Here is a 16,369-nt window from a genome sequence, read left to right on the forward strand (position 1 = left end):
ATCATGTGAATTTCTGCTTCATTTAGTGTTCAATCCTCCATGTACATGAAGCCGGTTGAACATTTGAGACTTGTGTTTGCATGTATTACCATTGATTATTGTGTTTCCTAAAAGCTCTGTGACAGAAGCGGCTTCCTCCGCTACTAAAACCCAGCTGGAGAGATGATGACAAACGCAATGTTCTTTTAGTTCTGCTCTGTTTTACCAACAAAAACAAGACAATTACAGACAACTCCTCACCGGGGCTCCGGGTTTTAGGTACATCGAATCAGCTCCTCCCCAGCTGATTCAACGGCAACATTATTTTGTGAGCAGAAGTAGGTCGGTATGAGTTTCTCATCATATGATAACTTTGCGTAGAAAAAGAACTATGGTATAACACAAAAAATGTATAAGCAAAATGTCAAACAGGATTCCATTGCCTCTTCTTTAATTGCGACAGAAACAATAATTGCATAGTTCCTGCTAAACTAATATAAATATTGCAATCCTAAAAATGTTGTTTATGACATTTACTCAGTGGTATTTTGATTAGTGATTTTGTATTTTAAGTCGAGTTAATTGCAGGTGTGCAATTAATCAAAAACGATTGGTGCAAATGGCAAACAGCTTTTATACCCTTTCAGCTTTCAAGTGTTAGCAACAGTAGGAAGATCATTACTTTTGTGTTTCAACACCCTTGTGAAACTGTGGTATTCTACTTAATGGTATCTTACAAAGTGAATCATATATCCACCCATTTGCTTTGATCAAGACATTCAGAGATACTCCCTCCATCAAGCAGCACACTATGTCAAAGTCAAAAATTTGCTACATTGAAGTACTGAACTAAAACAGAGTTTGCACTTGCAAGTTTTGTGGAGTAGTCCTTTAAATGAGGGCTAATACGGAAAATATATGTTTTAGCTTTATCTATCTATGACGTTACTCCATCATCAAAGACATAGCTAGAGTGTTTCTTTAATTCTATCATGCATAGTCCTTTAATCTCTGATGGCTGTGCTTAAACACTTGCTCATACAAAACCTCACAGAGCATGCTTCCCCCATTCAGCTCCTCTAAACTAGCGGCAGCAGGAATTAGCAAACACGTGGTGGAAATGCCATCTGCTGAGGTTATTATACAAACACTAAGAGCACTCATAAAGGACATAATGAAATGTACCGATGTGATGAGGAACTGAAGGCGAAGTGTCGAAAAAGTGAGAGCTTCTTTTAAAGAGAGAGGCTAATTTAGAGGCATCATATAATGAAGTTAAGTTTCTTTAAAGTTATGTTGGATATATGCAACATTTTTATAATAATTGAAGGTAACATAGTTACTCGATTGTGCCATAAAATGACACTTTGTTCCTGGAAAACCGGGAAAATCAACTAGATACGGATAAGCAGGTAAGATCTCAGAGAAAACTAGGAACCAATCAGTGATAAAAGACTTATTGGTGCATCCCTGCCTACAAATCAATGCTCTATCCTACTTCTTGACAGACAGTCTGGTGAGTTCAGGCCTCTCGGTTGGAGGGATTAAAATGTGCGGTCACAATTCATCACATCAGGAAGCAGATGAGTCATTTTAAGACAACTGGCTGCAGCTTGAGGGAGCTCCAGCCTTCCATTGACTCCAGAACCTTCCCCTTTAGGATTTCAGTCAAAAATCTAGCTTACCAGTGCAGTTGTGGCCATTTTTACACTCAAGTTGCATCACAGGCCAAATGTATAACTAAGTAGCTTTTTTACTTTATTGCTAAATTAATCAGCTTGTCGTCGTGTTATGTCCCACTAGGCCCTGCGGCATCAGCAGAACAAACAACATATTATTCAAAACTTCCTTTCCTGCAACATGAAGATTATTATCCTACTCTTCTTCTCTCACTCTCTTTTTTATCAACTCAAATTTTAGTAAAATCCTCAGTAAAATTCTTTCACTTATAAGCATTTGTTTCTGAATCACCGATTGTCCGTCACATAACGTGCGTCACGACCACAACGAGGTCAGTTTTCGCATTCCATGATCTCCTGTTAGTCTTTAAACTCTGACTTGCCAGCGGGCTCCAGATTGTGACGACATGGCCGGATGTGTGTGAATTAATGTGGAGTGGCACAAAATCCTCCGCTCTGGTTTATTATCCAGTCGAATAGTGACAAGCGTGCTGCATAGAAAGGGCTTTTGCCCAGTGGGGTACTAGAAAAGAGAGCAGGAGGTCAGTGGATAACATGTTGCATTTAAAGGTTCACAACTGTGTCAGTATTCTTTTTTTTCCTTGCTTCGCTGTACAGCGCTTTGCAAAAGTATTTAGTATGCTGGAACAAGTCGTTGTTGGATCCACACAAAGCAGTAATAGTAGCAGTTTTGGAAGAGACATGACAAAAGGTATTAAATGTTTTTTTGCAAATAAAAATCAGAAAAGTGTGATTTATATTTAGCTCCTCTGAGTCGATCTTTATGTCGCAATTAAAATCTGCAACCAGTTTAGGGCTCCAGCTATCAGCTTCCTACACGGGGACAGCAATCTTTGCTCATTCTTTGTTTGCAAAAATCGGTCAGTAATTTTCAAGGATTGCTGCAGATTGCTACTTATATGGACTTGGGTGTTTACTTTGACTGGGCCACTCAAAAGCATGAGTATGTTTTACTTAAACTGTTGCAGTATCTTTAGAGCAGTGACATCCGAAATCAGTTCTCAAATGATGGTTCATTTATAGACTTCTGCAGAATATTGACACGGTGAGGAGGTAGTTGGACTATTTGGCTCAGGTGTGTTGGAGCAGGAGGACGCCGGGCCTTGAAGACTGGAGCTGGACTCTTATAGAGTCACTGTCCTGCTGGGAGGTTGATCTCTCGTCTCAAGTCTTCTGCAATCTCTACAGGTTTTCTTCCCAGATTATTCTGCTTCATTATTACCATCTACAAATCAAATTTAACCAGTTTCCAATGTCCACACGAAAGAAAAACATCAGCTTCCTGCTCTTTGTGAGAAGTGCCATCCTACTGCTGAGGCCATTTCTGTGAGCAGATTCTCACACTTGAATTTTGGTTTCCTGTAGGTCCACCAGATCTACCCTGGACTTCTGGCAGCTTCTTTCATTATTGATCTTCTTCCAAGACCAGTCGTTTCAGGTGAAGTGCAATGTCCTGGTGGCATACTCTGCGTATTTTCAGCTGATGAATTGAACAGTGCCAGATGTTCAAAGCTTGGGATTTTTTTTTTTTCAAAACCCAGTCTGGCTTTAAAATTATCTGCAACTTTATCCCTGCTGTGTTCCTTTATTCATTATTCTTTCATTCACTAAAATTAACTAAGAAATCTCTTAAGACAGTAATGTACAGCTTGATTTAGGTTGGGACTGAATTACACACTGTGCTTTTTTAAAAGGTAAATGGTTACACTGGGTTTATATGAAGGATATTAAAGTACAGGGTTGAATAGAAATGTGTTAAAACTTTTGATTTTTAAAAACTGCTTAGACTTTCCCTGTCACCTAACTTTGGGTACTTTGAGCTGATCCATCAGATCAGATTTGAATAAATGTATTCAAACCTGTGACTATAAAATGGAAAAATGGGACATGATTAGTTTTATAAGTTGCTGCAGGGTTATAAAAGAAGCTAAGATCCAAATTCCAAACCATAATATGAAAACGATTAACAATATGTGACAGATCCAATAAACTTGATACATGAGACAGGAAGAGCATATAAAGCAAGATAAAATGAAATTGTAGAAGATAAATTTATCTGAAATACTGTTTTATTTAATTCACATTGTAATGTCTAGTGATGTTCATAAGATTTAAAAACTCAAAAGGCTGGTTCATCTTCTTGTCCAGATGCCCAGCAGCAAACTTTTTTTTGCTGTTGAGCTAAAATACTCAACCTTCGCAACAAGGAAGTTTTAACCGTTTCTTTTGTAAGTCCTTCTTATGGATGAAAAACTAATGTTCCACCTCATTTTGTCCTCCAACCAGAACATATTCAAATGATCAGAGAGTTAAGAAATACAGCATGAAAAGCTGTATTTCTTTCAGAGTACAAAAATCTGTTGAGGGGATGGGGGAAAAAAAAAGTTCCTGAGTGCAGAGCGTGGCGACAAGATAAATGTGTCCTCAATCAGCCTCGAGCCACTGGCTAAAAGAATTAGGCCTCTGTGTTATGACATATTTATACCCCAGGAAAACACGGAGTATTGGATTACTAATAAGAGGTTTCTAGAAACTCTGATCAGCTTTTCAAGTAAATAATAAATCATGAAGTGCTTCTGTTACATTTATTTTATAGAAGGGAGGGAATTGTTGTGGGAACAGTCGCAGCTGAATGCAAGCTTTTCTAAATCTGCACTGCACTAAATCCCAGCAAATTTCTCCACAGCCACATAAACATGTTCATATCATAGGTCAGTCAGATTAACAAAAACAAAAGCAATACAATCGTCTTCAATCTCATCTGCAAAATTCAAATGGAAAAACAACTATTCAAATAGAAATCTTATATTTAAGGCATTTTGGTCCACAAATCAATGCCCATGCAACAGAAATGCTGGTGCCTCAAAATGCTATTTGATATCTTTAACAATCTGAAAAGATAAGGTGGTAAAATAGCTTGAAGGAGAAAAAATGTATATTTCTGGCAGAAGGACAAACATTGCCTACTCATATCCTGAAAATAGTTTCCTCTTGTTGGGCCAATACTGACTTTTAAAAAGTTTGTTTTTTAATCAGCCTTTCCACGAACCAAATCTTATGACAAATTTGTATAGTTTAAGCTTTTGGAGCAAAAAAACTTAGAAGCCATGATGAAAAAGAACACAAACACAATTTAAAGATCTAAAGCCTTTGCTTCTGTACAGCAAAGCTGTCAAAGTACCAAATATAAATTTTACAGGAGGGCAAAGGGCAAAAGAAAAAGAGCAATATCCCTGTAATCAAAGCTCACTCAAGGACACAAGAAGAAAGCAAGATAAATATACTGCAGCTAAAAGGCTTTGCTCTATTTTCAAAGACTGTCTGGTGGAGAACAAAAGGAAGCAGCCATATATTATTGTACATGATGGGGGAATACCAGAAAAAGATGGCGTGTTCTGGGTCAGCCCATATGGAGCCAGAGTATTCCCAAAGCTCATTAAATCCAAACTGGAGGATGCCAACAGACTGCTCATGTTTCCTTGCAGACTCTTGGCACAGTCACATCAGGGCCAAAATAAGTCACCTGCTTCAGGAAAGCTTTCCATTTGCCCACAATTTATCAATTTTTTTACATTTAAAAACATGTTAAACGTGTGAAAGAAGTGTTTGTTGTGAATTTTGGCAGGTTCCTGTTGTGGAAAGCCCCAGTTTCGGGAATCCAGCAAAAGCTACAGACGTATTCATTTCCAAAATCAAAAATGCACACACTGAATATTGCTATCTAAATTAAACAAAGCAGCATCTTGAAACCAGGTGAGAGCTTCTTACTAATGAACCACCTGAAGCCACGATTCAAATCATTCTCACCGAAGCTGCAGGAGATTCAAGAGTTTCTCAAACAGACGCGACTTGAGTCAAAGAAACATGCTGCATGTGTTTTATGAGGGACTGACATTACAACATGATGTAAAGATAAAAAAAATAAAAATAAAATCACAAATTTATTAACGGGGACTACTGTAATAAGTAAAATTTCTAATTTTAATTATTTCTGTCTAGTGAATCATCATTTTTAGCAACATAAAAGGGCTGTACAGATCAAAAGTCAGCCGACCTGCTCTTGAAACCAAGTTACCGTAGGCCTGAGTGACTCAGCTCAGGTTTGATCTTTCAAAGATCAAAGATTGTATCTAGTGTGCAAACGTTCGCAAGACTCAAAGAAATTCTGAGGATCCCACACGAGGAGTAATATACCTATTTAATGAGGGCAGATGACAGGGAACATTTCCCACTGCTTTTCGTTAAGTGCTTCTGTTTGAAGAAAGAAACACTTGCCTTTGGAGGGAAAAGTGCCAAAAGAAATCTGTTATACAATGCCCAACCCGTCCGAGGCCCATAGAGGATAAACTGATGTCTAATTTAGAACCATATGACTCACTTTCATTCGACCTAAATTACATAAGACATTTTGTTTGTTGATTTAATTTATTGGCAAGTGGCTCCTCATGTTTAAAGGAGCGACTTGGTTAGATCTAGAGAGACTCTAGTAAGGCTCAGTTTAATCCAAAGTCAGGTGTCAGATTTAGCATTTGGCATATTAGGGCTGTTTATTAAAAATCATATGGAAGAATCTCCTTTCACCAACCATAGTAGTCCTCAGTTGATGGGACAGCTGAGATCCACATAATAAAAGTACTTTGTACCATGTACTTAATTATTTTGCACTACATATTATAAAAGCATTTAAACCTTGTGAGAATGAGTATTTGAGGTATTTGTTAGCTGTCATCTGTGAAGGATGTAAAATTAGCCGCATTTTGCACTTAAATCTGTAGCTCTTACCAACGGCCATTAATGTCACTCTGAAGTAAATTTATAAATAAAACCCAGACATAAACTCTGTGCACTCTCTTCTTCTGATCAAATGAAGGTTAAATTGGATAAAAGCATGAGATAAACTAATGTGATATAGGATAGGGTGTCATGTGGGTTGAGCTGCAAAGAGTAAAGCAAAGAAAAGCTGTGCATAGAATTACCATACACTAAACTCTAAAGAAGTGCAATGAGGCATTGTCATTGTTCTGAAGTCCAATTTATTATATATAATTTATTATATAGCTATAGCTAAGCAGGTTCTGAAGTTGAATAGCTTCTTTGTTGTCAAATGTTTGAGAAGATTCTCTTTAGTTAGATTTAAAAAAAGAGAGAGAGAGAAAAAAAAGAAAGGCTTTTTATTTGCAAAAATCTGCACCTGGTGGTTTGGTTGTTTGGAGTCATTTAGCCACATATTTAAAAAAAATTCTTCTGTGGACTTATCGCGTTATCTTTGTTTGATTAGAACAAGCAGAACCCTCCCCAACATGTACACATTAAATGATTCGGTGAGTTTACACACTTGGAATAAAAACACGCTGTTCCATCCCTATAGAGAATATAAGCCTGTAAATACCTAAACTCATATTGATGTGTTGAGTTTGTAAACGTCAGTATTTGCCCAAGATTATTTGTACAGCATTGATGCTAATTGTTAAGAATGGGATTTTCTAAAGAGATTAGCACATTAACCTTTTCAAACATTTAAAAATGCCACCTGTGTTTTGACAACATAGATAACAACATGAACAACATGTAGTTTTATGAAGATGTGCTTAAATAAAAAGACTATTTTCCTTTTATTGAATTCCTGTATCCGTCATCCAAACTGTGCAGAGGAGGGCATAATAACAACCTTGGGTTTCTGTAATTATGTGATTATATATTTCGATTGTGACATTAGTAACACTGACATCAATTAACATTAATTACTTCTTCACTCTGACATCTTTGACGCCTCATTTATTAACCTTAATATGTGTCATTGTCTAACCAGAGCACAGAGAATACCAAAGCGAATTTCTTCAGAGTGTAAGTGCAGTTTTGAAAATGAAATGATCATATTTGAAGTAGCTTGTGTCTAACTGCTGCATATCTAACACTAGCACACTGGAGTATTCACTGGAGATGAATAGAAATACACAAGAGTCACCTCCTTCCCACCTGAGTCAACTTCTTTTCACCTTGATATTTCAATTTAAGTGCCATAAAAGGAACTGCGTTGAGTTTAAACAAGTAAAGGCGTCAGGCGTACTCACTGAGAAGATGGCGGCCAGAGTCTCCGTAGCGCCCGTGGTCAGTGTAACATAGGGGAGCAAGTGCTCTGCAAACCCCGCTTCCCGTAGGATCCCATTAGTGTAGTACCAGATCTGCAAGAACACAAATCAAGTTTTACTGATAGTTTTATTTATTCATCAATAAAGTGTTTAATGTTTTAAAAAAAATCCTGATGGGATTTGCTACCACAATCTCTGTCATGTCTTTAGTCTTAGAGCTTAGAGAATTATTCTCTGTTATGATTTTTATCACCCTTGAACTAAGTGAGAAGAAAATGGCATAAAAACCAGGACTGGGAATGAGATTAGATCTTCCAAAGACAGATTGCTCAGATGGAGCTCTTGACATCAAAACATCCAGTAACACGATTAACACCGAGATCAATGAGGTTCGAAATTAAGATAAGATGTCTGAATAGTTAAAAGCTCAAATCCCGCAGTTAGTAGATCAAGCGGATGATCAAAAGTGATCATCCTCAAAACTTTTGTTTTTGTGACCTTTTTGGTGAGTTGTTGATGCCCTCCTGCATCAACAACAAAACATCCTATTTTTTAAAAATAATTTTTGTCTCTACGCTTTCATCATTTTTCCAAACCAGCATTACAAATGATGTCAGTAATGTTTTTTGGAATTAGAAGCACAAACAGGATCGAATACTGATATTGTAGAGAACATCAAATAGCTGGGACACAGTTAAATTATTCCAGTTTGTAGGATTTACTGGAATTACCGGACATTTATGAATAAGATATCGTGTTTCCAATAAAACCCCCATCAGGAATCTAAATTACATTCCTGTCTCTGCTGAAAGGAAATGTGTGTATATTAGGTCATCTTCTTATCCTTGACTTTTTAAATCAGTTTCATCATCTCTTGCTTAAATGGAAATTACTGACATTTCCACCAGCATGTCAAATATAGAGATCTGATCCTGAAATATTCAGTTAAGCACCGTCAGTTTCCACTCCCACAGATGCTCGTCCTTCCAGTCATTTCATCCTCGATGAGAGCAATTTGGAGAGACACAGAGAGGAACTAAGCTGCACCGTTCCAGATTGAACTGAATCTTATGTCCCTGGATTGGGAGGCACATCATCCGTTTACTGGCAGGTTTAACAAGGTTTTTGGTCTCGCATTTTAGCCACATGCGGCTTCTAAGGAAGGTGGAGCTTTTTCACATTTAGCTACGGCTAACTCCGACTCTATTGTGTGTCTATTACACACAGTGGTACACAATAAAATATGTGGTGGTAACATGAGAAAGTGCAAAGGTTCTTGGAGAGTAAAAACTTCTAACGAGAGCAGCAATTACAACACACTTATATACCAAAGTCTCTGAATTTCAATCAAGATCAAACATTTAACATCTTAAACAGTGCACGTTGCAGCAGCAGTTCCTTTCCAGATGATTAAGTTGCTTTGTGAGTTAGATGAAATCAGAACATGCTGCTGCTTTGCTCAGACCGCAACTGCTGGAGCAAGCTAAGTACACGCCTCTCCTGCAGGAGGATTGTTTCCTTATTGAACGTATTGTAGATGGAAAACGGTGAGCAGCTGTGACGGTTGTATCAGGACCAGTTTCTGCGCATTTTTAAAAATGTGTAATAAAGAGTTATTGATGTGATATGGAAGTAGCCGGCCTTCATCAGGCAAAATCCTTTACTGAATATCACCTGATGAAGGTCTAGTGCTGAAAGACTGTTTAGTGCTGAAATGCTGCAGCAATAAATGTTCATTGCCAGCACGTGGGAGTTTACTTGGCCTCTGTGTGTTTGTTAAAGAGATAAATGTACAGTTATCTTTCAATTCTTTGGGAAACATTCATTACCACTGAACAGCGCCGGATCGATAGAAAGCTCAAATTGGATAAAATTATAAATGACTTGAATTCTGATTTATAATGATCAAACCTGGAGAGAGCACGTCCTTTAGTCAGAGGGAAAAACTGCTCCTCAGCTTTCACCCTCTCATTAAAGGAGACAAACAACTCTTTCCCAAATACACATTTTCATTTATTGACAAAGCTAAAAATAAATTGAATCTTCTTCATTCGTGTTACAATTCTCCGCCAAATTTCAGCTGATTGGGTTTGCGTTTTTACACGGTCTTCCTGATGGACTTTCACAGAAAATCCATTACCATAACCTATTTTATCTTGGTATAGAGCAGAGAAAGGACATATTTTGGAGGAAATCTCTCATCTGCAGTCACAACTGTGAATGTAGATTTCCCAAGGGAAGGTATGAAAAAACGGCGTGCCGCTACACCTGATCCACCCCCTGACGAGAGGTTTCTGATGTTTTTGTCACTTCTAGGACATAAATCGGGCAGCACATCTGAGCAGCTGAGTAGAAAATCGACTGTCATGTCATTCTTTTTGTCCACTTCAGCATCTCTGGTGAATTATTAAATTGTTTGGAATGCCTGTAGAAATATTGGCGCGAATGCGTTTGCTTTTACCAGGCTGATTGTAACTCAGATATGTTAGACGGTCACAAAGCCAACAGCTTAACTCCTATTATTGTCCAAAAATCCTTTGAATGCTGCTAAAAGTGCAACAACAGAGCAAATAACCCCTTAAGAAGGAAACACAATAAAGTTTTCATGAAGTAAAAATACATTATATTAGTCAAAATATTAGGTCACCTTTCCAAATCATTAAATTCTAGCGTTTCAGTTACTTCCATGGCTAAATATATATAAAATTGAGCAACCTGGCATGCAGAAAGTCCCTTTAAATGTTTATGAAAGATAAATCAGCCTCAGCAGATTCCAGGGAACCATGATAGGATATTTCCTGTGCAACGAGTCTCGTCATCATATTTCCTTGTTACCAAACACTCCACAGTAAACTGAGATATTGAGGCGTGTGCAGGGGTTGCCAACATTCTGCAGAGTCAATAGCTGCAGACCTTCAAAGCTTGTGTGAACTTCCTCGGATTAGCTCAAGAACGTTGTAAAGACGCCTGCATTTAATCGGTTATGATGGCCAAGCAGCTGCATCCACCAAGATGCGTGGTGGATGCATGTAGAGTCACCAAGCGCTGGACTCTAGAGCAGAGGAAACATGTTGATACCAGACAGGCCTCTGTCTGGTAATACAGTGACCGGGTCTGGGTTCGGCAGTGGCCAGAAGAACAGCACTGATCTGATTATGTTGTGTCAAACGTAAGGTTTGGTGCCATACTGTTTAACAGCAGTCCGGCTCAGCCTGGTGAAAGAAACTTAAAACTTCCTCACACTGAGACATTTTGGCTAAATTCCTGCATGTGAGAGCAGTTAGCTCACCAGTTGGCAAAGCAAGGTCCGTAAAGACCTGGATGAAGAATCTTAGTTTGGAAAAACCTGATTGGCCTAAACTCATCCTAAACTCAATGCAATAACTTCGGGGTAAATTAGACCAGAAACTATGAGTCAGGCCTGTCCAACATCAGTGCCTGACCTCATAAATGTGTTTCTTGGAAGAAAAAAAAAAGGTTAAAAACACACATATATGCACTGTTAAAACTTATGGAAAATCTTTTCAGAGGAGCTGAAGCTATTATAGCTGCAAAGGACTGGCTGACATCCTACTAAACCCTATGGATTAGGATTATGTCCCTCAAACTCATGAAAGTGAAGGCAGATGGGTGAATACTTTTGGCAATATAGTGAATCATTTCTCTTGTCATCATGTCAGTGGACTGAGTTTTAAAGCTTCCTAACATGGGGTGACAAAGTATCTTCTAGAGGGATGTCCAGACAGAAGAAACACTTTTTTTTTTTTTTTTGGTAGATTACACAAATGTGTTATTAATCTCTTTAAATAGGATGCAGTTTTAATTCTCTATGAAAAATTGAGAATATGGTGCATGGAAGCACCTAAATAATGGATACAAAACAGCATTAAACGGAAAACCTGATGAAACACGGGGGACACATCTTACAGCGTTGAGTCCGCAGAGCTGATAGCAAGCCATGGTGATGATGATGGTGATGAGCTGCCAGCGAACAGCTGGGCTCCTCAGCAGCTGTAACACAGAGACAGTGTTCAGGTTGTCCTGAGCCCGTGCCTCCGCGTGGACCTCCTCCAGCTCCTGGGACACATCCGTCTTCCCCAAAAACTTCTGAAAAGCTGACACACACACGCACATACGCAGTGGCATAAATACTGACTGAACGAGAACCATCAATCACAGCCGTCATGCTGGGATTAAAGACAAACGGGAATGATTCGCACAGCAAGTGGGAACATCGTATATTCTCACAAACGGAGCTGCTTGTTAGAACTTGAACGTCTAATTGGAATGCATCAAATGTAAATGTGTCTTCTGCGGCTTCGGCATTCAAACATTTAATACAGTGATTGAGGAAATAATTATTTTTGCAAATTTGCGGCGTCCACATGACACAGCTTTTAGACTTAGTCCGTAAGGTTATTCCATCGCAAAATTTAAGTCTACTGATGGGTGAATGAGCAACCCAACATGTTACAGGAACACAAAATTCAATGTTCTGAATCTTCTACTACAGCATATATAAAAATAGATCAAAATCCACACCGTTTCTCTTTCTATTTTTAACTATTAAGCATGAAGATAAACTCAGGATTAAAAATCTATTTTATTGTCCTGGATATGAGAGACAAAACAACAATGAAACCACACACATGCATACATACTGGAATAAGCAATAATAAATTGGTAGAGCAGACAGTTTCTTGAGCTATTTACTATCCAAATAAACACATTTGCTGCATGAAGTCATCATGGGAGTTTGACTTTGGATCACAGGATGAGCACATTCCTGCTGAAAGCAAGAAAACTTTGCAGGATTGTTTTAATCCAGTCACACTGGAGAGCTTCCAAGCACAAACGGCCTGCCTAAAGTCATCTTCTCAATTGGTTTAATATCCGGACTGTGACTAGGCCACTCCAAAATTGTTATTGCTTTCTTTTTTTAGACATTAAGAGGAAGACTTGTTGTTATGCTTAAGATCATTGTCATGCTGCAAAGCCGAAGTTTGCTTCCCTGTCTGGTGTTTCCAGCAGAGAGAGTTTAATGGTTTAATCCATTTTAATGAAACGTGGCGTTAGTTTTAAGTCAAATGTAAACAGGCAGAGACCCTTCAAATGATTCCTCCTGTGTATCATCAGTCCTCAAAAGTATGATCTCAAGATGTTTTTATATTAAATGTGAGACCAATCTTTTAGTTCTTTTTGGTTAGCAGTGTTGGCATGCACTTTTTACAATCTACTTAGTTTTTTTTTTTTGTCTGATGTGTATATGATTATAATTTGAAACATTTATGTGATGAAACAAACAAACACATTTGCAAGGGGGAAAGTTGCTTTTTCACCACTATATGTATCGGACAACAAAATGGATTCTGAGCTCCAAAGTGTGTGATCGAAATAGTCCAAAGTTTCCAGTAGAAACCAAAGGAAAGAAGACGAAAGTGAAGTTATTCTTTTGCTTTCGTTTAACTTTGAATGTGAACGTCTTCTTTTAATGTAGCTGGAGTTAAGCATGTCCCAGATGTGGCAACTACAATTAGAGAGACGTCATTAGTCCATCTTTAACTGCAGTGGGTTCAACAAGCTCATCTTTTAGTACGAGTCCCAAACCAAACCCCTACTGCACCCTGTCGGGGTTTGACCCATATGTGTCATTCTGCATGAGACCACCTCCAGTATATTTTGCTCCACATCCATCTACTCAAGTTAGTCTCACTGAAATACTGAAATATACGTGTTTGCTTTCAGGTATTGATTTTGTTTCAATTTGGTCCTTTGCTGTTGGGAACTTTCTCTCCTTTATCAATTATTTTTGCTTTTCCAATCAAAGTGTACACAGGTGATTTCACGCGTGATAAACTGTTTTAATGATGTTGCACCAGTGGAAAAGATGCTTATTTACTTGCTTTAACTTTTCCTGTGCGTTCTCCCTTGAACATAAAATAGTGAAGTAGCAAAATAACCATAATTAAATCCACTTGAGTAAATGAAAGGATTTAACGGACGGCTTTGACATTCATCAATATGGTCCATTAGACTATGCAGTGCTTCTCTTTATCTTACACAGAATCACAGTCTGATGACCTGTGGGAGGTAAACCAGGATTCAGCATCCTGTGGAAGGACATTTTAGCCACGGATAAAGCCACTGATCAATTGGGAGACAATCTTTCCTCCAAATCAATAGTGTGATAAAATGTGTCCAGGGTCAGAGTACAGGCTGCTCAGGGAAACCATGGAAATGAAAGGTTGATTTATTATCTTTGACTGAGCTCACATTGTTCATTCAGTAGCACTGGATCATGTCATGAAGCAGGACAACACGCCATGGACATTTCTACAGCACATGTGGTTTGGACATTTCCTGACTGACACGGTGATTCACCTGCAGATGTGATTCGTGTGGATGAGTGTCGCCTACAGAGCTGATGTTTAGTGTCAGCAGTTGTTCCATTTTGTGAATCTCCTCTTCCCTTTAGGTCTCACACAGAAATACGGCACAAACGTGTGAAGTAATAATTACTATCCCTTAAACTATTATTGTGCATAATCGTTGAGTGATTTAATTTAGTCAGGAAGATATCTTGATTCTTTGGCCAAATCCACAGTTATAATAAATTGAGCCAAAAAACGAGCTGCTTTCCTGGATAAGAGTGTGTCTCTAAACAGAGTTCAAATTCGCTGCTTCCAAACGAAGTAAATTAGCACAATGCTAAGTCGGAAAGACACCAGAGATTATTTTTCGCCACTTTCAAGTTCAGCTGATTGTGATCAGCTGTTGATCAGTGGGAAGAGTAACCAATCTTCTAACCAGAAGACTGTAAGTTCAATTTCAGCTTCCATCATGTGAAAGTGTCTCTGGGTGGGACACTAAACGCCACGTTGCCAACTCATCTGCACACAGATGTATGGACAAGAGGGCTGGTGTGTCCAGATAGATGAGTGTGACATCCCTCATCACTCAGTCCAAGCTCAGACTGTGTAAGGTTGAGAGGATCTGTTCATTAAAAAATGTCTGCGAATATCAATGAACTCAAAAAAGAAAAGAAAAAAGAAAAATAGGCCATAAATTCCTCCACAACTACATGACTAATAATGTCGAAAGGGGGAAAAAAGGCAAAGCTGTTGAGCCCATGTTCGATTACTTTGTTCTTAAAAACCCGTATTTATCCATTCATTTATTTATTTATATGGAGCAGGAAATAACAGATCATTGTGTAATTACATAAAAACGCAGCAGGATTTCTTTAAAGTGTTAATATCCTGAGGCTGCATTTCACTTCAGTCATGTTCTGCACTGAAATGCCTCCTCTAAAATATCCTCAACACTAAATTAGGTTTTACTGTGGTGTAAATGACTCGATCCGCTTCCTGCAGCGATTAGTGGAATTTAAATGCTGGGTTATGTTGCAATCCTCGAGTAAAAATGCCCTTTATTTATTCATTTATTTATTTATTTTCAGATTGGTCAAATCACATATTGAAGTAATTCACATCATCAGTGGCTGCCCTCATTTTGGAGAATATGGTTGGAACATTTTATCCAACCATTATCACACAGTTCCAGCAGGAGAAATAAGCACAAGTAAAAAGCTATAAATCTATTGTTGGATCTAAATTGTGATCTCCAAGTCTAAATCCATCTGCACGTTTTATAGCCAATCTGTGGAAAATTATTATTATTATTTTTTTTATCTGTGCCCACAGATTTCTGAATGAAATTGGAAATTACTCCTTTTAGAGCAGAGGGAACAGCTCATTTAAACCACGACTGCTTAAAGTGATTGATTGCGGCCTGTTTACATCTTTCATGGAGTGTTTCCTATTTCTCTTTCTGGACATTTGTAAGTTTCACTGTTATTTGTTATTCTAATAATATGTTTTCAAGCTTTTTAGATTATGAGATAGGCTGTCAGCAATGTAAGTTGTAAATAGAATTAAGGGGCTGGAAATAAAATGTAATGATATTAGATTTATGGCAACAAACCAACAAAACGCAAAGAACTTTGCACAGTTTTTCAAGCAAACTAACCGGCTGAGTTCAAATGCTGTTGGATGCAGCTAATGTTAGCTAAAAGATTACTAGCTGATAACAACACAGCACCTAGAGCTTGTTAACAAGTAGCCTGCAGGCTACTGATGATGTTGCCTATGTTCAAAATTGGGTAGATCTGGTTACATTCCCTTGAGTAACTTTTTTTGGGGAAAAAAGTACTTATTAGAGTAGCTTCACAGCACTGTACCTTTTTCTTTTGAGTAATATTTTTTATTGCTTCGACTCTTTTTGTTGTTGCTACGATTCATTTTGCCCCCACCAAAATAAGCCGATGCACTGAATATGGGACTGCAAATCAGTCAAACCCTTCTGGGTTAAACCAGTGGATTTGCTGAGTAACTGGTTGGATGTAGCGGTCCCATTGACACTTGCCCTGCTATGCCTGGTAGGAGATAGAACCCAAATAACAAATAAAAATGGGTCGGGTGGTAAAGTGGAGGGGCCAATGGTTCCCTGGCCCCCCTGTTCTGGCGAAGCTGTCCAGATCATTTCCTGTTCAGACTTGTGGGAATAATGTATTTACTGCCCACAGAGTCTATTGTTTTTCAT

General features: G+C 38.2%; 1 protein-coding gene across 1 annotated transcript in view; it reads right to left on the reverse strand.

Moving 5' to 3' along the window:
* LOC106936646 (solute carrier family 2, facilitated glucose transporter member 9-like) overlaps nt 1-16,369 on the reverse strand; it is a 104,557-nt gene that overhangs the window by 54,114 nt on the left and 34,074 nt on the right. The window contains exons 4-5 of the mRNA XM_015017780.1: nt 11,696-11,883; nt 7,751-7,861 (exon numbers count right to left, since the gene is read on the reverse strand). Coding sequence (XP_014873266.1) covers nt 7,751-7,861; nt 11,696-11,883 — 299 coding nt within the window. The remainder of the gene's footprint in view (nt 1-7,750; nt 7,862-11,695; nt 11,884-16,369) is intronic.

This window comes from Poecilia latipinna, unplaced genomic scaffold (assembly GCF_001443285.1).
Source record: "Poecilia latipinna isolate Pla-1442-1.1 unplaced genomic scaffold, P_latipinna-1.0 Scaffold2187, whole genome shotgun sequence".
NCBI lineage: Eukaryota > Metazoa > Chordata > Actinopteri > Cyprinodontiformes > Poeciliidae > Poecilia > Poecilia latipinna.